Source organism: Nannobrachium achirus (assembly GCF_963921795.1).
Source record: "Nannobrachium achirus genome assembly, chromosome: 20".
Classification (NCBI taxonomy): domain Eukaryota; kingdom Metazoa; phylum Chordata; class Actinopteri; order Myctophiformes; family Myctophidae; genus Nannobrachium; species Nannobrachium achirus.
In genome coordinates this window covers 29,394,711-29,419,304 of record NC_137827.1, presented here as the reverse complement: position 1 = coordinate 29,419,304, position 24,594 = coordinate 29,394,711, and the positions used below count along the sequence as shown (strand labels likewise).

Below are 24,594 nucleotides of genomic sequence, written 5' to 3'. Positions count from 1 at the left end.
GCTGAATTTCTTCTGATCGCCTACTCTAGACTATAGGCTATACTACACGGGCAGAAAGCATTACATCGTGCCAAACTATCGTTCAGATACAATGATAAGGTTTGTTATTACCAAAAACATATTCCAAACTTCGGTATCTCGGTATCCCCGGTGCAGAGTTAGGCTACTTTGGTAAAACACCGAATTAGTTTGGAGTCCAGTGCAAAAGTGCTTCCACGAGTGTTCTGTGCGGAGGCTGTCGGCAAAGCGGAGGCTGTCACTTTGCTTGAAGAGTATAGGCTACTGAGAAAATGTCAAATATACCGGCTTAGATATGAATACTTTGTAAATTAGCCGCGACTGACAAGAGGGTAGCGATAGACCGGCCATGCTATAGTGGATTTGTATTGGTAAGTGTTGGAGATTTAAAACCTACCCTTTGCGCCATCAGGCTGCGCTCCAATAAACTCCTGAATGTGTCGTATATTTAATATCCCAGTCCGTATAGAAAGTGATTTAGTGGTAAGATTCCCTTTTCAACCAACTTTGCGAATTCTCCTATTCGCCAATGTGGTTGAGTTGAAGCAGTAGCATCAGGAGTTTTGCAATTTTTCTTGTTTTCCTCTTTCCTCAAAAAAGAAAAAGAAAAAAATGCGCCAAACTGAAGGTTACAATCGGCCCATCAACAACCTGCATGTAACTAAACTGTCGTGTCTCATGGCTTTTTGCCACTCCAGCTGTCAATCAAAGCCAGAGGTTGTCAAGGTAATGAATGAATGATGGTTGGTGATGATGTTCAAGAGAGGATGAATCTTTTTAGCCCGGTTTTCATCCCGCAAGTCCGGCGTCTCCTGTATGCCTCCGGATCGCTATCTTGTTTTATTATTACTGCGTGAAAAAGAAAAAGCAGTAGAAATTAAGAGATTGCAATTGAGATCTTTTCCTTTTTCCCCCCGTAGGTATTTCGTCTATCTCGCGGTCTGAGATGAGTGAGTGTCAGCGAGTGTTGGCAGGTTGGCTGCTAGCTTGCTTATAGAACAGAGTCAGCGAGCGGCGCTGATCGGTGGGCGAATGAAATGACGGATCCCGGAAGTAGCGGTGGCCATAGCCAGTCCTACAGCAGCTCCAGAGAGAGAGAGGAGAGACCAAACCTTGTGATGTGCAGAGTATGCACGAGGACGAAGCCAACACAACACGGCACGGTAGACTTCCACACACTCTCTTTCTTTCTTTCTTTCTCCGAGGAGAGAGCCTATAGAGAAAAGCAAGAAAACGCACAGTGAGGAAGGTTTACAGCACTGTTTCTCAAACTTTTAACTTTCAAGGTCTCCCCTTAAAGGAGTAGTTCACCCCCAAAATGACTTTTTTTTTCTCCCTATCGATTACTCACACCATGGAGACTTCAATGCATGGATATTCTTTTCGTTTTTGTCGCTTTCCAAAGCCAATAATTTGAGGAGACTCTTTGTGTCTCCATAGGGAACAAAGCAGGCTATTTGTGTCTCCATAGGGAACCACTGCTGGTCATCAAATTATTGGCTTAGGAATGTGACAAAAACAAAAAAATATCCATGTGTGGGGTGAGTAATCGATAGAAATGTATTTTTGTGTGAACTATCCTTTTGACTCTGACAGTGTACACATGGAACCGAATGCACCCGTGGATACTGTGAGAGTTACATACTCATAAGGGTCAGTTTAGAGCCCCCTAAAGGAACCCACAGAGTCCCTAGAATCCACTTTGTGAACCACTGGTTTACAGCAACGCGCGCACACACGGGCTGCAGCTGCTAGATCAGACTCGAATAAAGCGAATTAAAAGCGGGACTAACTTTTACTTGGCTTGATATAGAATGTGGTTCAGAATTACGCACGACGCGTCCGAATTACCTTTTACGCGCGGTAAAGTGTAACGTCAACAAAAGATTAACATCAATAAATATTTAAACTTTGATCCATGCTTATATACATGACAGCCAAACAAAAGCTCATAAGGCATGAACATTGTCAATTCAAATACCAGGATATCTGATGCATTTCGAGTTTAATTTATGAGCATGACGCTTACTTGTTATCTTTGTTGTGGTTATAGCCGGTGTGCCTATGTAATATCTCAGTAATACCTGCTAATCTCACAGCTAATTATGCTCGGGTCTGTTTAGCAAATTAAACGATACACGGGGAGCACCCCTCTAAGCACAGAATGAACTTTTCCACGGAGAAAAAAGCTTTTTGTGGAGAAAGTAATGTTGTATGTTTCTTTTCGTCCAATCCCCTCTCTTGATAGAAATCCGTGCCTTACCTCAGAGTAGTCAATTATCAAAGCTCCACAAGATCATCAATCATGTGAGGAGATTGAAGTTTAGAGGAGGAGCAACGCTCCGGCCATCGATTGCTGTGGAGCCCTTTTTCACTGAGCCTGGGCTCTTTTAACGCACAAAACAGAAGCAAGGCCATCTATCCCCTTTAATATTTAGCTCCATCAATGCTAATACACAGAGTTGCGCAGATGGCATCATCGGTGTGTATTGATAGGTTTTCACATAAAGGCTCCATTTATGGCTCAGACAGCGACATTTGTGATTGTGGAAATTAACCATTCACGGGTTAGGTCTAGGTAGAAAACATGCTCAGGGAGAAAGAGAGAGGGAGAGACGAGAGAGAAGGGGTTGCGGCTACCGTTGGAGGGTCAATAAACTCCCCAACAAACAAATAAGCCATATGGTTGCACGGGTTGACAACAGAAATAGCAATTAAAACGATTTAATAAATGAAACCGTGACAACAATTATGTTTGTTGGCATAAGGGGGTGGGAAGCCCGGCAAGAAAAAGCAGGACTGCAGGGGTTGACAAACGGCTGTGTGTGGACATTTCAGCGAGCAATAGCCCGAGAAGGAACTCCACAGCAGAGCGCAGAGTCTCCAAGTCTCTGCCTCTGACCGACTCTGTAAACACAACCAGTCCGCCGGCGGCAGCTATTGAAGACTGCTATTTTCATAAGCTAAATACTATCGTTCACCTTGATTTGTGCACAATCGCTTGGCTTTTTTTTTCTCTCCCGTCTGCCGGACAACTGCGGTGAGTAGCCTAAACATTGCTGTGTACTCTTTGTTATGAATAATTGTACTGTGAATGCGTGCATTCCTTTAACGGTGCCGTTATGGAAAGTGATTATGTCAAGCTGTTAAAAAACAAATGGCAAACTTAAAAAAACATTTTTGTGGTTGCTGTTCATGTTGAAGAATGTCAGAATGTCGATTTATTTTTTTATACCGTTTGAGATAAATTAAAATTTAGGCTATTCTTTGGCGATGACATTTTAAAGTTTTTAAGCATTCATTTGGAAATGGAGAATATGGAATTTGTCCTAAGGGGAGTGATGTAAACACCCAAAGAGCGTGTGAAAATACTAGATGGGGCTAATTATGCTTATCCACTGCTTGCTCCTCAGAAACGTGTGGTCCTACAAAACTTCCATCATGGGATTAATAATTGCTTAATAGTTTTTGAATGCTCGCTTTTGATACATTTATATGAGCGCATAATGAAATCAAGTGCAATGAAAAATATGTAGGCTATTTATGTTGAGAAATAGAAGTGAACTGACCCTAATAATAGTTTTAAAAATAATAATAATAAGGGAAATAAAAACATGAATTCTAAACTTTTCCTGCTGTTGGTATCTAAACATATTAGGAGACATAGGCCTATAAGCAGATTTTTGTGTTGCACTAGCCTATATTTCCAATAAGTAGTCTAGCTTTGTCATCGTGGGCCTTTTCACTGAGGCAGGGGTCTCTGGTGCATAACATAGAGACTATGAAGAAGAAAAAAGAAATCAGTGTAACTTCGTGCGTAACTCCGTCAACGTGCGGCTCGCTCGCCTCTTGCGGAGGATGGCATTAACAGGCGGTAAAATTTCATCTGGTGGTGTCAAATTGAGGTCAGTTTAGGGTTAAAGCTCTCGGTGTCCGTGTGGGACATGGCCAGCTGCGTTTGGATTCATTAGGGGGCAGAGGATCCATTTCAAGGAAAACACTGCGAGGACAATCACCAAGCTAAAGATCCACACCGCGTGTCACATCCCCGAAGGTGCACCCAGAGTCCACTGTAACAAGGGAAAACTTGCGTTTCCACAAAGAGTCCCTCTCTGCGTGTTTACACACTTGCGGGGGGACTTATAGCTCTTCTCCTCCCCCGTTGCCCCGGGCTTCGCTGTTCACCACACAAGCCTGTTGCTAAATATGGAGAAATGCATTGTTGATTTAATTCCTTCAAAAAGATCACTGATATGAAACGAGGCTTAAATCCTCTTAGTGACCTTAAACACTCCTGGAGAAACAATCGGCGCTCCACCAGCGGGAACAAATAAATCGTCCTAATCTCGTTTGTAACTTTGTTCTTTGCTGGCCCTCTTCAGTATTTGAGATTATGTAAATTAGCAAAGCTAATGTATAGAGAGAGAGGCAAAGATAAGACTGGATCATAGACTGTTGGAGGGACTTGAGAAACCAACATAACCATTTATTTACAGTGCAACTTCAATATAAAGAGTGTTCTCATGTGTCGGATTTGTTAACTTAAAGATATGACCGCTGCAAATCTATATATTGCCAATACAAATCTATATATTTGTATTGGCAATGATTGCCAGCCTATCCGAGTTGGCCCTATTAATCTTTACTGATTAAAACTCGATTTGTTTTACCTCGTATTGTTTACATATTTGGGATGATTTTATTTCTGTTTTTGTTTATGGCTATGCTCTGCCTCTCATAGTGTTTTCTTCCTGCGGAAGGCATTACCTCAGCCATCTGAACTCTTTTTGACCCCAAGGAGAAATGTGACTAGGGTCTCACAAAGTGGAGTGAGGAACTCAAATACTTGTAAAAGTTTCGCGACTAACTGTAAATTCTTCAGCTCCAAAGCCTTATTTTCCCCTCCACCGATCCTCAGAGTCTGGTGTCAGAGGGTTAGTAAGGGGGGAGGGAGGAAGAGAGAGGGGCAATACAAAATGTAACTGTGGCTTTCTCTTCTGTGCGATCAGCCCAAAAGACCCACCGTGCTTAATCCGTAAAATATGCAGCCCTCTAGCGACACCTGGCGGATTTAGTGGGACGGCCAAATGCCGAAGCTCCAACCGTTGCAACAAATCAGTAGCAGGCCCACCAAATAAATCCCAGTTTCTGTCTTTGCACGTTTAAAGGCCTATCTATGCGTATAGAACTATGATTTAAAATAGAAAATCGAACGATTAATATGAACATTTGCCTGTATTTTTTTAAACTAATGGAATTCATTTCACAATCTGAGTGCCAGTTTATTTAATATGTTTTGTATTTTATGTTTATTTCGTTTGCCAATTTATTTTTATGTATAGACTACATTTGTATTTGAATGCGCAGAAATATTACACCTACAGTGTCCCACAAATGACATGTGTAAGTGTAACCATAATTATTTGGTGGTTGAATTCACTTTAAATACAAAAACTGGCCCTACTTGAGGTGATTACATAAAATACTGTATGAATTAATGCTGGTGAATTAGGCCTTTCGTGCAAGTATTTGTTATAAGGCAAAGCAGTTTTTGCAAAAAAATCATTTAAAATGCATTCACGGCCATTCACTCTGATATGCAAGCTCTGAAAAATATTGATATTATTATTTTCCCGCTATTATAATTAGGCCTGGTTGTTTACTGGCCATCAATCATATTAATGGAAATGTTACATGATACACAGTAAATTGGAAAATAACGAAAAATATGAACGGCCTAACTTTTACCACAGCACAAATGATATAAAAAAAACGAATAGTTAATTATTTTTCGCCATTAAAATGTCTGAAGGGTTTTGTTTTAATAAACAATCCAATTTTACAGCCGCTTTGGCAAAAAAAATATTAATAGGCTACTTGAGCTGCCCTGTCAAAACGCATTCATGCTTCACAGATCCTTCGGAGTTCTCTAAAGCGCAATAAAAGTAACTTTCAATTTAAATATACAATGATGTGACGTGGTCCAAACGAAGTTCAAATCTCTAACTTTTTTTTTTTTTTTTTAACGTTTGGTCGCCAAAATAGCCATATTATAGTCGACTAAAAGCCTCCCCCTCCCTCCCTTCACTCTCCACTGCCGAGAGCATGGGTGACCACCTCTCCTTGGCTGTGACACAGTTCCAGCAGATTACACACCGCGGGCTGAAGGCGACGGTCGCCGACGCCTATGGAGGCTGCGACACACCAAATGCTGCTTTAATGAGCTTGCATTGGGGCTGTTGTTATTTTGTCCCAGAAAAACCCAGCGTGTAAGTTTTTAGTTTAACTGTAGAGTTATTATAATCCTCTGTTTGGGCACCTATCTATAACACATGGCTAGTGTAGTGGTTCCCAAACAGTGGTCCGGGGACCACCAGTGGTCCCTGAGGGGGTTCCAGGTGGTCCCCGGTTAAATGATGGATAGTTAACTCTTGACAGTGTAAAATGAAACCTAATGGACCCTTATGGGTCCATTTGGTTTCATTGTAGTTAAATATCGTTACACACCTGCATTACTCATAAGTCTCCACAATTACATAATTTAAGAAAAAAATGTTGATTGGCCTGTTATCTTACCTTTGGTACCACATCATTTCAGCGACAACAGTTTGTTTTGGATCTGAGAGGCTAAATAAATCAAATGTTGGTCCGTGGCTCAAAAAATGCCGAATAAATAATGGACCTTGATGTGAAAAAGGCTGAAAGCCACAGCTCTAATAGTGCGAGAATATAGCCACAAAACAATGGTGGCTGTCTGTCGCCTGCATCAGGCAGTGTCGGAGGTTTCAGGTGCGGATTATTTTGGAGCGAATAGGTCGATGGATATAAGGCCCATATCCGACCACATTACGAGATGTAATTGAGAGAACTTTAAGTGGAGCGCGGGAAACCGAGAAGTTAATGGCGGTGACCCTCTTGCGGTGCCTCTGTCGCTCATCATTTATCAGGCTTAAGGGGCTTAAAGAGGCAGGCCCGGACCCACCTTTTATTACATATCAAACCCTCTCTCCCTTATCTACATTATGGGGAATACATGCATCGTTGCCTGTTATGCGGATTTGGAAATAGAAACATGTCCAATAAAGTCGCCCTCCTCCGCTGATCAGAGGGAAATAGCTTTAGGCGCTGGGAGAGAGAGAGAGAGAGAGAGACAGCCCTGCCGATTTAAGCCTTTATTAAATTGTCTTAATTCCCCTCTCCACTTTAAGCTGAACATAAATTCCACCCTTGAGTTGTTTGTCCAGTACAGAAGGGAAATTGTCAGCGTTGAGTCTTTTCACGGCTCTATTATGATTGGGAATTGAATGAAATTGCACAGAATTAATCAGGGACGCATATAGAATGTGTTTTGGCTGCCTCTTGAGCGCACTCTGATGGGGCTTTTCTATAGCACATTATGGACAGTTGCACGCCAAACGCCTCCTTAATTTATTTTTCAAGCCCAACTGGTAAACCAGTCGATGTCGAGGTCTAAAATTATGCATGAATCGCCTAAAACGCGAAAAATAAAATAAAATCAATGATTAAGGATTACACAGACATATATGCATATCTTTTACAGCTCAAGTCAGACACATGGCAGAAATAAGGCTTTAAAAAGCTAACGCTACATTATACGCATAGCCCTATATATCATAATTAATCAAACTAATAACAGGGAAAAATATCTAAAACTTCGAGGTATTTTCACTGGCTCCCTTGAATAATTACAATAGGCTATTAGTAACTTTGAAATAATAATTCGAAAATTGCTTTCTTCCTTTACTTGTCTGTACCACTTCCATGATAGTGTAAACTTGAACATAAAACTGAGAAAACATGTAGCCAGCACACAGCCAGCAGTGGCCCAGCACACAGTCAATAGTACAAGGGACTTTTCATATTTTATTAATGTAAACAATAATTCAAAATCATAGTCTGTGTGCAAGACTGGTAAAAGAAATGCAGTGTTTTGAGCAGCTCTGCATGGCATAATCTTCCAGTGGAACTTTAGGGGCAAGCCCAAGTTGCCTGCATGTTTCCTCCTAGGAGAGCTCAGTCAATCAGCCAGAACGCAGCTGCATTCACATGGAGTGACGGATTTTGATATTCTAGTCACACCACGGAGTAAACACCGCTCTCTTATTCAATAAACATCATTGACAAGGTTCCATATCCAGCTATTTACAAATAGTGAGCTTAAATTCATCGTGTGTAACTCAGAATCAGACTCCCCCCCATGTAAAATGTATGAAGATAAATTATTTTCAAGTTTTCATTTGTGGTGTAAAGTGGGTTTGGGATATTGGTGTCTATATGCATTAATGGTAGCATTAACAGTTTTGTAAAAGTGTCTGTGGGCCTCATGTAAATTCAACATGCATTTTGCTCTGAGAATTGTGATTTTAATAAATGGCATATATGGACATTATGGATTCACATTAAAATGTTTTGCACCTTCCATGGACTCGCTCTTCTTTGAAATGTATTTTGAGTGTTCAGCTGTATAGGCAAACAAAGACAAGCACATATACGAACACGAGATATACACTTCTTTTACTTCATTATAGTACAAAGCTTTTCACACACACACACACACACACACACACACACACACACACACACACACACACACACACACACACACACACACACACACACACACACACACACACAGAAGTTAGATAATATCCAACTTTTAAGTCTTGTTCAACAGTATACTAACAAGTACTATATACTGGGTTTAACTCATGCAGAGAGTGTGTACAAAATGGAACCAAGTGGACCCTTACACACTTAAACGAACACTCTGTATTTTACTGTGTAGCACTGCTGTCAGAGAGTTGCTATGGGTTGGTGTGTATAATGTTCCCCTGGTGGTATTTCTATAGGGATCGCTCACCGTGTGACCTCATGCTTATACTCCCTTCAAACCATGGTCTGCTCGCGCTGGAAGCCCCTCTAGTAAACATTTGAAAACACACCTAACTAGCTTAACACAACACACAAATGTCATACCCATGACACCATTTGTTTGAAATACTGTACTTGTGGAAAAACAATAACAGGTAAACAAATGCAGATGGTGTGTGTGTGTGTGTGTGTGTGTGTGTGTGTGTGTGTGTGTGTGTGTGTGTGTGTGTGTGTGTGTGTGTGTGTGTGTGTGTGTGTGTGTGTGTGTGTGTGTGTGTGTGTGAGAGAGAGAGAGAGAGTGTTGTTTTTTTCCTCTCCCACTGCTTATTTTCCCTGCTTGTGTGTTCCCATTTCCATCGCCATTCCAGTCCCCCCCACCACCACCCCCCAACACTTTGGTTCTGCAGGAGTTCACATGATCAAGCAAGGTACCCAGGTAATTACCGCACGTTGTCAAATAAAGCGGCCTCTGATTCAAATGAGGAGTGAAATATCAAAGAGCGGCGTTGCCTTTGCAGCCAGCCACTTATCCACGTAGGAGACAGAGAGAGGAGATCTGAGGCGCGCAGGGGACCTGCCGAGAGGCAGCGACAATGCTCAGCCTTCCCTCCACTCCTTAGATAAATATCACCAATGGGAGCGACAGAACCAAACATGCCCAGGTTCACTTGGTAACAGCATATTTTACTTGCTGCTACATATCCCCCTGCTTATCGCTTATTGTTTTGTGGTAGCCGTTCCAGGTGACCATGCATGGTGGGAGACTGGCGTCCGTATTTGGACGAAACTGTCAAATATTTTCAGAAATCTTGGGGCGCCCGCTGGCCTACTGGTCCAGGCGCATACCACTTAGGCTTTGCCACATAGGCATAGATGCCTGCGGCGTTGCCGGTTCGATTCCTGATCCGGATGACCTTTGCCGCATGTCACTCCCCATCTTTCACCCATTTCCTGTCAGTCTACTGTCCTATCAATAAAGCCCCCCAAAAAATAATAATAATATAGGCCTATATTATTTTCAGAAATCTTCAGCTCATCCATAATAAGCTCACAATATCAACCATGTGATATGCTGTGAGCTTGTCTATCTGCTATATTTTGCTTAAAAAAATACTTTTAAAATGTTTAGCAATTTTTGACAACAGGACTTAAGTGGTTAACGAGGGATATTCATGCCATGGCGGCGGGCCCTTCTGATTCGCTTCCCCGCTGAGTCAACATCAAAGGTCAAAGGTTGTCAGTTCATGAATGTGATTGTGGACTTCCCGCTGGGCATGGCTGTGCTGAGACAGTCATAGACAGGGTGGTCATAGAATGATCCATAAATTCTGCTGTCATACAGCTTTCATTCTCCTATGAAATCAGATAAAGGCCTTAAAGATACACTGTAAAATCTCTAGCTCTCTCTCTCTCTGAGTTAGAACATTCATTGACATTAAGGATGTTTACTGTACAGGGATAATAAGAGTCAACAATATTCTATTCTATTAGAGAATTGGAGAGAGCAAGATTTTTTCTTTTATTTAACTGCAAAACTGCGTGGTCTAAATTCCTCATTCTAATTAGTTGCCTAAGTACAGTGACTGCTTAAATAATGTAGCTGTGCGACGGTCTAATTTTTATGTAAAGTTTGTATAATAACATCCTCTTCTTGGGAATTGTACGCAATCAAGTCAACTTTATTTAAATACTAAAAATATCTCGTGCACCCAGTGACTCGCAGACAAAGAAGTGTGACTTTTTCTGTGTTTCACCGCACACTGTTGTAACTTTTTGTTCCTACTGCGCCACACCATCAGCGATTTATATAAGTCCAACCCCTTGACTTGGACAGGCCGCACAATAACACCTTCAGCACTTAAGTGGAGGGTGAGATCCATGAGCAATGTCATGGCTCTGGAAACAATACCCAAAGATGCATCTTTTCTTCTCCCTTCAAGTTGGAACTAGACAAGCAGCACCCTGGGATTTCACCTCAGCATAGCGAGAGTACCTGTAATTTGACTTGCCACGTCTAAATGGAAGTTGAATAGGTTACATTGTGCAACAACAAATAAAACACTTGCAATGCTTTAGTGGGTGTTTTTTCATGGTTGGAGGCGAAATAGGGTCGGTAGGAATGTTTGAGTGTTTAATACTATAAACACACAAGACTTCCCTCCCTCTGGCATACAGAGGGCTCCCAGGGACACTTTCCATGTAAATATTCATAGGGTGATGGGCTGGGCTATTAATTATTTAGCGCAGTAAAGAAGTGTAATACTTCAGTGTTTAACATATGAATCTTATATTTTATTTGCCGAGCTCCGAGATGAACGTGGTGTGTCAAAAAAGGCAATTTCTCACAAAATGCTCCCAAGCAAGCCCAAGGAAGTCAAAATGGCGGAGATGGTGGTGCACTCTCTGGTGACATCCACCCAGAAAGAATAAATACATAGTGTCAGGTTTTCAAAGGAGATACAAGAACTGCAAGTGAATATACTGTATAATGTTTAATCCACTTTAACACTGGATACACAATTTTGGGCAGGCCATTATAAGTGAAATTAATAATGATAAAATATTTTGAAATTAGCAGATCTACAAGATCACAATGCATTGCAACATGACACGTTATGAGCTTATATATCCGGTATAAGAAACTTTACAGATTTGTTTCCTACACTTAGTTCTTTGTACATAATCTCTCAGGAGCATTATCATAATGTAGTGATATGTACCTTTAAATGTTAGTATGATGCAATTATTTTTGGATAAGTTCAAGGGAAAGTTCAACTGAAAGCACTTCGGTTAAACAGTTCCCGTCAGTGTACTGTGTATAACATTACAGGTGAATTGTGTAAGACCACATTCCCGCGGCCCCTCTTTCCTCGGTGTGGCTTTGCGGCCATGTGGGTGGACTCCTGACAGAATGTCACACCGTGATGGCGCTCCAGAGGGGCCGCCAGCGAGCGGTGGTGAGGGGTCCATACCGGAGCGTCAAACTCCAGACATCTGACAGCTGAGGACAGGACTGCTTCTCAGAGCTCGTACAGTCCATTGGAATATTGAAGACATAGTGAACAGCGGGAGAAGTATTGTGTTGCTGTTGTGAGTATGGTACTGTATATGCTGATGACGTACATATGTGCCAGTTGAGCTGTCATGCTACAGTGCTGTCCCAATAAAACCTTTATTTTTATACTAAATACTTTTGAAGAGGTGGATGCAGTCTTATGAACTAATATTTCTGCAGCTTCCTGTTCAATAATTATTTCTTCATTACAAGCTAAGTATTTAACACGGTCATACTGAATGTTATGGATATGGCCCTACTGATCGTGAGCAGACAATGACCTAGATAAGATCGGCTTCATTTTCTGTATGAGCATACATGCTATTGTGTCATTGAAAGAAATGAACTAGTGATCTGTGTCATTTGTGTTGACATGAGACAAAATCAAAGAAGACACTTGTGCCACTCTGTTAGATCCCCACCTCTCAAAAGTCACTATCATCTGAATGAAATTGAATTAACAATTTCCCCTGCTGATTTGGCCTTTTAAAACCCTCATTATGCGGTAGAATTGTATATATTATACAATCCCTTGGAGGAATATGATATAAGGAGTCTATGTTCGTCCCATCACCACCAAGTTGTAATATTATAATCAATTAGCACGGGTGAACTAATTGTCCAATCTCTCACTTGCTAATTAGGCCTGGAAATATAAATGGGACAAACTAATGTGCTATTTTTAAGGAGGACGCACAAATTGAGCTCATGCTATGGTTAATGTAGATGATTTCTGTAGTGGATTGTCAATATGTATGAGCTACATCAAAGAGCTCTCATAAAGAGCACAGCGCATTTCAGATCCAGAATATGCAAATGCATATAGATTCTTGTCGAACTGTGGTGTTTGCATAATGCTGGTTGACATATATAGTCTACGAGAACTTTTTCTGTGCGTGTGGCATATGTGTACTGACTACAGAGCACCTTGTCCTCTGGGATAGTTTTATTTTAAAAGGCAGGTGTTGTTGCTCACTGCATAAATACATAGAATTTCAATACATTTGCTATCATGGTTCATATTTCCAAACGGCCTTAAATGCGTCTGCAATTACATGATCAAAAATAGGACAGGATGCTTTTTGTCTTTATTATCCTGTCTTGTGATTGGCATTGCAGTGTAACCACAAAGTTTCTAGTGTCACAGCATCATTTGATCCACTTGATAAAAAAGGCATCAGTGACACTATTACTCACACAGACAGGTGAGTGATTACAGCATATCAGTGTTTTAATGAATTGTAAAGTATGTGAAGTACACGTTTTTGGTGTTTGTGTATTTGGAGTGCACCCATAGTGAATTTGGATCCAGAATATTATCGCTGTCGGGTGGGAACCTCATATGTCCAAAACTGTTACTTTTTAGAGAATGGAAAAAATAACTTGTGTTCCAATGGGTAGAGCCACAGTATTGTACTGTATGATAAAGTAGGTCATTCATTTACAAAAATAAAACCTAAAAGTTGAAATATGGAGGTTTCTTCCCAACAGGAAAGATATGGAAATAGCGAAGGTGAGAGCTACAAATTACAAATGACTGAAATGTTGTTTGCTTGTGTCACTGTACACCAAGTTACCAAGGAGTTTCCCTCAACCGCTTCATGATTCACCAGTAGAGACCTGGAAACAATAAGACTACTGTACATGCAAAGCATGACTTAATGTACTTATCATAAGTATGATAAATCCATACACCAAACTCAATGTGTACTCCCTTGTACTCTAAATATAAAACAAGTTGTTGTATTATTTTATTACTATGTTACACGATAAAGCAAATAAAAGTTAGTGTGTCAAGCATAAACTTCAGAATCACCTCTCTCCTCTTTGTTTATTGTGCGAGTTTAAAGTAAGAAATTGAGGTAGGGTGGAATGGCTGCCAACTTTTGTTTTTACGCTTTCATCCTTTGTTCTGTGCTGTTGTCAAATTTGAAATGTAATGCTTATTTCCACCTATCTGTAGAGATGATATCCTGCATGCTCCTTTAATATTCACTGGTTGTTAATTATTTAAGGTATGTATTTGAATTATAAATATACTAGTTATACAGAAGTAGGCAAAGCAGGCATATAGCCCCAGGCTAAATTCTTCCATTACCCATTATTTTCCAGCCTGCTGTCTCCATATGCCTGGCTCCTATCCCTATGTCATCTCCAAAAACACTGAGGCATTCCTTTGTACTCACCTACCCCCTCCCCACTTTGGCCACAAAAAAATAAGAAGAAGAAGAGAAAAAAAGAAATCACCCCCTCGATACGTATGGGTGCTGCTTCCTTGAAGTAGGATGTCACACTTGTCTTAAATATAATGAATCACTATCTTCAAGGCATCCCTGGATCCCAAACACTCCCCACAGAAACCTGCCTAGTCCTCCCCCGTTTCCAGCCTTCCTACATGTCACAAATCATCTGCCGTGGAGGGCTCTCCACTAAATCATTAACATTGTCAGAAATGACTGGGCCAAGAACGGGAAGAGCTCAGAGATGCAGCGGAGACATACGTGCGTGTGACGGGAATATAGAATGGTAAACAAAGAGATGCAGCCTGTATACCCCCCCTTGCCTTCACTCACCATTCCCCTTTGCTTCCCCTTTGCTTTTGCTTTCTTGTGGGATTTCTGAACAATAAGAATGAAGTAGTGTGAGGAAAGTAAAGAAACTGTCAAATAAGTTTAACAACTCCACCATTCCCTAAAAAACTAAGGTGTCTTTCGTTGCGTGTTTTTTTCCCCTCTTGCTTTTACTTTTTTCATAAAAGCACTTTATTAATATTATTCAAAACTGTGGAGAATTGTGGCGTGCAAGATTATGTTCCTGTGACATTTCTACTGCATGTATTTATTATGGGTCTACTATTGAGAGGATACTCAGAAAGGTGATTTTTCTCGCCCCCCTCAGCTCTCTTCAACTGGTTATCCATAATATCTATTTTTAGTTTGTGGCTGTGGTTGCTTTGTTGTCACCAAATGATAATGCTCCTGTCACACAGTATTATGATTTCCCTCATGTGCATAGCTTACCACCCAAGATGCTGGCGCCTTGTGAAAAGCCTCTTCTCCAGCCATTAGCATTTTATACCATCTCTGCACCTATAGGGGTGAGCGATATGGTGATAAATATCATTGAGACGATACAATGTCTCCACGATATGCCTTTTCAGAGATATCGTATGTATCGTGATACAATGAGATAGCCTTGTAAAAATCACACCCGTGTGAAGTGGAGCTGTGTGTGTGTGTGTGTGTGTGTGTGTGTGTGTGTGTGTGTGTGTGTGTGTGTGTGTGTGTGTGTGTGTGTGTGTGTGTGTGTGTGTGTGTGTGTGTGTGTGTGTGTGTGGATCATGTGTACCGATTTGTGTGACATTTGAAGAAAATATGTAGGAAAAGGAGCAAAAAGTGTGTTTTGGAGAAAATTCAAGATGGCGGAAAATCTATCATGGCGCAAATGGGCGTGGCCTATATGGGGAGATGCGTCATGACCCAAGGAATCCAGGGAAAAAATAATTTTAATTTTCCGACCTACGGTTCAAGAGTTACAGGCCAAAACGTAAAGTGGGGTGTTATGGCGCCACCATGCGGCCAAATGACACAATTATTTTTTATTTAATCCTTGAAATCATTATGAACCTCCTCTCCAAGTCTTGAAACTCTAGCCCCTATGGTTTGCGAGAGACAAATAATTGAATGTGAGTTTTTGCAATTCCCATTATAAGTCAATGGGGAAAATTAATTCACTAATAAATTAATATCAATTAAACTATAGAACCTTTCTCTTATAAAAGTAATAGCCCACGATTCCCGAGTAAGCCGGTCGATTTGACATATGGCGCGAGTGTGTGGTGGCAAAACTGTGGGACTAGTGGCGTGCCGAAGTTTAGGAAGTTCAGGCTACATACACACACACACACACACACACACACACACACACACACACACAGACAGACCCACACGGCCACGTATAGGGAGCCTGTGCTTCACACAGCTCCAAAAAATCCTGTTGAATTGTTAATACAGAGATTCATTGCAGAATTCATTTAAACCTTTTTTTGGTTTAAATCAGTTTTAAAATGTCAAGGTCTCCCCTTAACTCTGACAGTATACAAATGAAACCAGGTCCATTTGGTTTCATTTGTACACTGTCAGAGTTACATACTTGAAAGGGTCAATTTAGACCTCCCAAAAGGAACCCAGAGAGTCCCTGGACCCCACTTTAAGGACCACTGGTCTAAATGGTCTGTTTTCTTTGAGTTTTTGTTACCTTGTGATACCTAGTGATTTTACTGTTAAGTAACTTGAAAAATAACCATAAAACCAACATGAAAAAGAATCGTGATAAGGTTGTGTATCGTGATACAGCCTGGAAAAATATCGTGACATTGTATTTTTCCATATCGCCCACCCCTATCTGCACCTATATCTTAAGGATACACACCTACCCATGCATTTTATACAATATCTGCACCTATATCTTAAGGATACACACCTACCCATGCATTTTATACAATATCTGCACCTATATCTTAAGGATACACACCTACCCACGCTGTCATCCATCAAGAGGATTACTAATTTTCTCTCAATTTCCGTCGCTCACTTAAGAAGCTAAAGGATGATTGATAATGGAAGAAGGAAAAGCATGGAGGTACTGTTTTTAACCTTGCTCAAGTCATTAATCCGCTTTATACCCATGAAGGTAATAAAGGAGACAATGAATTAGTCATTAAAGCACAGGTCAGTTTATTAGAATTCCTGATTGAACTGTAAAACGACTTCTCCCGGGCTGCCCGGGCCGACGCAGGAATCTGCAGAACCAGGGAGAAGCGAAAAGGAGCTGAGAGAAGCAGAGAGAGGAGGAATTCCTGCACGAGTGCATTTTCTCTCTCTGAGAAAAACCACAGGACGGGTATATTGGAAGTATCCACCGTTCACATGACTAATTAGCTAATGCCTAATTAGCACATGCAGTATATCTCTGTATTGCCTCAAAAACATTCACATTAAGATTGACGTGTGGGAATGACCCAATCAAAAGAGAGCATTTGATGGAGCTGGGTTTTTAGGAAGGACTCGGAGGAGGAGGTCAAGAATATCACTCACTCACACACACACACACACACACACACATACACGCACGCACGCACGCACGCACGCACACACACACACTGTTTTCTCTTTTAGACATTGTGTCCTCCTCTGTTTCTGCGGGATGTTGCTGATGAGAGCACTGACTCGTGTTCGCCACCATTTATTAAGTAATGTGCTTGTTGGCATCACTCCATGAGGGAGACCTTGGTTGTTTGCCGTTCCCTATACAGAAGAGTAATGATGTAATCCAGTGACTAGGAAGAGGTCACGTAGGGACCTGAGTGACTGAGAGGATGTAATGCATAGAAGTGAATCATGACCTGGTACCTTTAAGCCCTGTTAATCGCTTTAACCCTATATACTTAGTTGACCGGATTCCACCAGTGTGTTGATTCCACAGATTTAGATCTACAAGCATGTAGATCTGCTAGGGTTCAAATTAAACCACGCAGGCTCAGCTCGCAACAAAGTACAGTGCAGTATATGTGTTTAATACAGAAAGATTTGCTAATAGGACCATGGGTCTTTGTACAATGTCATGTTCTGAGGGTGTAACAATAACCATTTTAAAACATCACCTAATTACTTGCGACAGCAGAGTGCGCAAGTACTGCGTTCGGTTGGTTTATCTGTTGCGTATGTGTTTGTGTTTGTGCCCGTAGCCAATCAGTGTCCAGCATTCCTGGTGACGTCACCATCAACAGCCAATGAGGGACCATCATTCTTGGTGACATCACCATCAACCATCAAGTGCGACCTGATATAAATAACAGGGGGCGCTGTGCTGGCGCACAAGTAGGCCAAGCATCATACACGGCCACGGGTGCACACAGCACAAGTTGGCACCTTGACAGAGTGCAGTCTAGTTTCATTTGTCAACGAAAACGCTGTTATTCTAATCTATTATAATATGACCCACAATATTATGCAAGGGAGATTACATGCAGAATGACATTGCAATACTATTTGGGGTACTAAAGTATTCCATTTAGAAGTTGCTCTATGTAAACACTACATCCTATTTAAATCCCCCAGATACGCTTATATGCAAATTATTAATACATAAATATGAATATGGCTGTTGAATATAAAAATAATATGATGACTGTGATGTTTTAGAATAGCCAATAGGGAGTGTATTGGTACATGTAAATACCCTGTTACTCTTTTTGTGGTCTAAGCTAAGTCACCGAAGATAGCTCCAAAAACATTATGTTCTATACTCAGTTAACAGGGATAAAGATCCAATTTCACCTCCAATAATCATCTTAACTCAGATATGAACTACAATCTTGAACCCTCAGTATGTAAACCCTCAGTATGTGAATGCTGTCATTATGACCACACTGTTATATCATTAGGCGTGGTAACCACATTTTCTCGTATTTGGAAAATGCCCTTTGTATACGCTGCGGGAATTGACACGTCAAAATTGTGCGTCTTAAGGTCAAGTTTGTTTTGGAACCGATCGTGACCAGAAGCCTTTGATGAACTGATTGCATCATGTCATGCTCCCTGGGAGGGCACTTATCATGATGACTGACTGCAGAGGGACCCTGGGCAGGGGGCGGGGTGACTGTGGTACATGTCTTTAAAGGGATCCCAGACAACCTATACGTGGATGTTTTGTCTATTCCCCAAGTATCCGAGCAAGCTGATGTAAGGGATAGCCTGAAATATCTAGACCAGGTGCTTTGTTGCACATGTGGCCGCGTAGCAGTTGACTTTCACTGCGGTGACTTTCACTGTGGTGATTCCATGTTTACAATCATGTCTAGTCACTGTCATCTCAGTCTGTCCTGCTCGCACAACTAAATGGAACTTTCATTTCCTGGTTTGTAAATGAGCCTCTCCCTGGCTGCACGTGTTTGATATTTATTTATTCCGTTTGTGTGACAGAACCAATGCACATTAATCAACATCTCAGCTCTCGCATCACTGTAAATGTGTCAGAGTCACTCCCCCTCTTTCTCTCTCCCTCTCTTTCTCTCCGGCTCTCTCGCCCCCCTCTCCTCGGCTCTAAGGAGCTCTGTGTGTAGTAGCCTCATCCTCAAGTCCAATCAGCCAATCAGTGCTGCGGCTCTAATGAGTGAAATTGCTTATGAAGGGAATCTGTTTCCGACGGTGGGCCTGATGATTAATGCGCTCTGACAACACGTCTTTCCTCGAGGTGCTTAGCTGGGCAGAGGCAGCCGCGTGACGCTACCCCCTCAGAGAGAGGTCTCTCTTTCTCAGGGAGACTGGCGTCCCAACGGGAAAGAGATAAACCCAAAGATTCTTCTCTTGTTGGGGGAGAGTTTCACCGCAACGCAACATTGAGTGAAAATGGTCAATTTTATTCATAGTGCCTTTACTTTTTCCAGTGTCATTACCTTATTTATGCCAGTGCATCCTTGTAAAAGATAGCTTGGCATGTAGACGTTACCAGAGACTAGTTCCTGCTGTTGGCAGATACAGTAATGGTGCATATCATATCATATCATATGAGAGGAATCTGCTTGGTGACGTTCACCTCTTGCCTCAGCTGTTCAGATGTGTTCATTTCATCACGGGTGTAGATTTCATCTGGGGTCCTGTTAACGTTGAGAGATTGCCCATAACTAAAGGCCATTTATGATTGTCTCATTAATGCTACATGGAAATAGACCTTGTTTGAACTGTAGTTTTACGAAAGTATGACAATATTACTGACAGTCAGCTTTATCAGACCTTTTATACGAAGCACACAAGGCCTGGTTTAAAAAAGTTACTCGTCGCCATATATCATTTGTAATAAAAGTGTCGTGGAGATGTATGAATCCATTTCCATTGCAACTATTGTGTCTTGAGTGTGCAGCATACGATCATGGACCTAGATTAAGGCACTATTCATCTCCATGCCCCTCACATCAAGAGAAATTCTTATCTACCATAATAACCATTCTGTAAATTACATTACAGAAAATCTGAAACGCTTATCCTTGCTTTGTAAGGCCTCTAATATAACATGCACCATTATCAAGAAATTTCAACCTAACGACCCAACTAACCCGAACACTCCTTTCCTCGTTTCCTCGCTTGCAGATGAGATAAGACCTCACTGAGCCAATGAGCTCCAACAAAACTGATTTGATTGCCAAGGCTTTAGCGCCAATGATCCTGGAATAACAGCGAGCATATTGTACCATCAGCGACAGGGCTGCATAGCCAGGCCTGTTAGCCAGCCTAACAGGCTCTCTGAAGCCTGGGCTCAATGAACAAAGTAATGACCAGTCTCATGATCCAGTCACACAGGTGAACAGGTAACCATATGGGCAGAGGCACGATGAGGAGTGGCAGAGAACCGTAGAGCAGAACCACTGGACATGATGTATAAAATTACACTGTGATTACGAATGATGGGAATTATATGATCCTGGAAATGGGAGGCTAAGAAAAACGGTTAACTGTGGAGGCCTAGAGAGCAGATTGTATAACAGTCTGCCTTGTGGTCAATGCACAATGGACGCAAAGCAAATGTTCAGCATAGTGGTTGGATCTTAAAAGACTAATGCCTATTGATTAAAGACTGTGCTTGGTGTTTTACCTAGCATATGCAACAAAAAGGGCCATCAAAATCAAAATCAGAATTATCTTTATTGCCTGTTGTGTTTGCACAGTATGAGGAATTTGTCTCAGTGAGTTCTCATTCACACAGTTAAGGTTAAGGTTGGTGCATGAATAACAAGAGTGTTACAAGTAATTGCACAGTATGTTCTCAAAGATATCTTACAATAAATGTGACAAATCTCCCTTTTATGCCCATACATGGAGATCCCTATCTGAACCAGCCACACAGATATGGGCCATGTCTTGGCCATCTGGCCAGTGATGTCGATGACATCAGGGATCTTCATATATGGGCATAAAAGGGATTCTGGGGAATACCCATATATGGATGTTACCTGTGACATCACCTGTGATGTCACAGTGATGTGTCAGGGGAACCACAGTGTCAGGCGTGACCTACAGACAGACAGAGATACGTGGACAAGATGAACCTGCAACCTACGGTCGCAATTAAACTATACAGTATAATGTATGTCTTAGCACCCAGACGTGTCCTGATGAATCCGGTCCGATTTGACATATGGCCCAAGTGCTTGCCACCAAAACTGTGGGAGGAGTATTGCCGCAAAAAAGGAAAAAAAATGTTTATCTGGAAAGATGGATGTATGGATGGATGGATGGATGGATGGAAGGAATAAAGTCGGATACAGTCTGCCACACTAAATAATAAATACAAACTATTGCACTTGTTATGTACACAGAAAGTAAGGAACATTCTGGATTGCACCTGTATTACATTATACTATATAGGTACATGTATGTTCAATGTATTTATGTCCATAGCTATATAGTAGCACCTATATAGTGGCACCTTGTAAGCAACTAAGTATAATCGTGAGATTAGTTAAATCTAGCATTGTCCTCCATAAACATTTGGACCATTTAGCCACACATATATTCAACTGTTGAGGAAATGCTTTGACACCGTCCCTAATGGTGTGTGACTTTTATCAAGCATGTCAAATCAGTTTCTGGCAATTTCCACTCTAAGGACACCTCGTCAGCCTGTTACTGCCAGATGCCACACTGGGAGATGAGAGTGAAAGAAAAGAAAATAGGTTTAATGCTCAATTTCATTATGAAGATATAATTGTCTTCAAAGCAAAGAGTAATCGAAGTACAGCACGTTTATTTACAAATTTCCACAGATGTTTTGTTGCAACACATGCCTGTTTATCACTCCAGGCTTCCACTATATGAGTGAAGTGGGACAAACTGATGTACTGTACAGTATATGAGTGACTGTGCATACACAAGCATGTACAGTATATGAGTGACTGTGCATACATGTATATGAGCAGGGTTTGATTTGTAAAAAAAAGAGACATTTCTTAATCATTAACTGTGAGATTATTTACTTGTATAAAGTACAAAAGAAGTATAAAGATATGTACAACAGATAGTAAAAATAGTCAATCTACAAGACCACAATGTGTGGCATCACGATGCATCGTGAGCTTATAGATATTCATAGCTATTTCAGATTTTTTTTAAATCTATACCGGTATTTACGAAAATGTACAAATTTGCCCAAATTGGTTAATGTGGTTAAAATGTATTTTTTTATTAAATTGTTAAAATGTGATATTATCAAACAAAAAATATCAAACAAATCATATTTTTGATATTTAGTCTTGTGTGGGTATAACTGTGTACAGTAAGTCTACATTAGATGAATACTAGCAAATACATGCATGTTTGTTCATACGTATGCAGGTGCCAGGCGTGTGTATATGATGTCATTTTCTTCTGTATTTGTGTCTAGCAAGCACATGCACATGCACATGCACATGCACATGCACATGTGTTGCCTGCTGGTGGCGCTGGCCCTAGAGAAAGGTACAGCATTATCTTTGCCCTACTGTCTGTCTGGTACCACCATTCATAAGCTTAGAGCCTGTCCTTAACTGTCTTGGGAGCCCAGATAATGTTCCTTCACTGACAGAAGACAGGTTTGATGGCTGTCAGGGACGGAGACTGAATAAATGACGGGAGGGGGGGTGGGGGCTTTGTCGGGGCGTCTCCGAGGCGCATTAGGGATCTCGGGACCCCAAAACATGGGATGAAGAATCATTTTGTCACCAAGGCACAGGGTCGCCCATCACTGTCTAATGCATGCCTTGATTAATCAAAGGAAGGGATCAGCATTGTGTGCTATGGGGGGCAGGGGCATCACAATTAGGGGGGGAAAGTGGGACTGAGTTACTAGGGCCCAAGGTGGAGGGGGCCTTAATTATTTTATACTTTAGCTATTAAAAATAGCAGATATCCAAGCTCACAGCGCGGCACATCTGTGCCGCGCTGCGAGCTTGTAGATCTGCTATTTTTGAAAAGTCGTGAAAATGTGTGCAAATCTTTGTAACTCAAGAGGGGGTCCCAAATTTTCAAGATTTTTCAAAAAGATCTACAAGCTCGCAGCCGCGCTGTGAGCTTGTATGTCTGCTATTTTTCAATAGTTAAAGCACAAAAATAATGCGCTCCCAGTCAATGAATCTTTGTTCCCAGGGCCCAGAATTTGGTGCGACACCCCTGATGGGGGGGTGCCTAATTGTCCCATCTATTGCCCTAATGACAGTACGTCTGCTTCCTTGGACACATGGTTAGCCTGCTGGACCGTGGCCTCGCTCTGTGAGACCCCCTCAGTCCTTCCAGCCAGCTGAGCAGGCACGTGCACACATAGACATGAAGGGGCTTGAGCCCCAGCCCTTTTATCCGTTCTGTAAAAAGTGCCCTCTTCAAACCATGAATACAGTTTTTACTATGGTGAAAGAAATGAGAATGCCCTCCTTTCCATGCCTTAACTGAAGGCAGCATTAAAGAGAATATTGCCTTGTCCAAACTCTCCTGAACTTAATTGAATGTAGCATCTTATGTTGAAAGAATTCCTCTCTGTGTAGAAATCTGTTGATTATGCTTAGTTCAGTGTGGTATCAAGAACTGAAAACAGCTGACGCGTCGCGCTGCGACGCGTTGTGAGCTTGGAGGTCTGCTAGTTTCGATATTTTCAGAAAATTTCAGCCCCTGCCTCTCTAACATTCTCTGCACGTCCCTGGCTCACCCCCTCTCAGCACCCCCACAGTGAATACATGGATGAATGGAACCAGCTCCGTCGGCCATCGTCCCGTGTTTATATCCACAGCGGAATGTCTGAGAGTGTTAATATATGTAGATTTCATTTCTGATGAGTGATTATTTGACTGCTCATTTTGCCCGAGATTTATGGCGCTCGCTCTATCTCCTGACTGCAGTGCCACTCTTATCTTTAATAAAAGAGATGAGGACATTAATCAGGTTTTGTTGGCGGCCCTGACTGAGACATTAAATGTATTGTATGGGGTAAGTAAACACGCTTCATGTCCTTCCCCTCTCTCACGAGGGAGAGAGGTAGCAAGAGAGAGAGAGAGAGAGAGAGAGAGAGGGGAAAGAGAGAGCAAGGGAGAGAGAGGGAGGTTGCTGAAGGGAGTGAATGAGAGAGTAAGAGGGGAGGGTGAAGGATAGAAAGAATGGAGTGGGGGGAATTGGGGGAGAGAAAAAAATCCCTCATTATATTTATCATAATTTCACATCTGCTGTTTTTGAAGCAATGTACCGTGAGGCCATAAAGTGTATTACAACTGTGCATAAATTCCACTGATTTGTGGCTGGAGTAACTAATTCCTTGAGTACATTTTTAGAAAAAACAAGCAGTGAGCCCTGAAATTGCGATTCCATAAAGGCTTTAAATTACTGAGTACAGAATCAGGAACTTGCCTGCTGTGCCGGCACATACGTACTACTGCCACGTACGTCGGGGAGTGATAGAGTCAATAAAGCCATAATACTCAAACAAAATTAAGAAAAAGGAGCGGGGCTGGCCGCGCGCTGAGGCGAGGGCAGAACAAACCCAGCCCTTCATCTCACTTCTCTCAACCTTGACGTTGCCTTTGAGGTAACGCATCTTCTATAGTGTTTTCCTCT

At 41.6% G+C, this 24,594-nt stretch overlaps 1 protein-coding gene across 1 annotated transcript in view; it reads right to left on the bottom strand.

Moving 5' to 3' along the window:
• meis2a (Meis homeobox 2a) overlaps positions 1-697 on the bottom strand; it is a 132,919-nt gene extending 132,222 nt beyond the window's left edge. Inside the window, exon 1 of the mRNA XM_080750064.1 lies at positions 416-697. Within this exon, the coding sequence (XP_080606190.1) occupies positions 416-427 (12 nt within the window). The 5' untranslated portion in view covers positions 428-697. The remainder of the gene's footprint in view (positions 1-415) is intronic.
• Between the last annotated feature and the right edge of the window lie 23,897 nt (positions 698-24,594).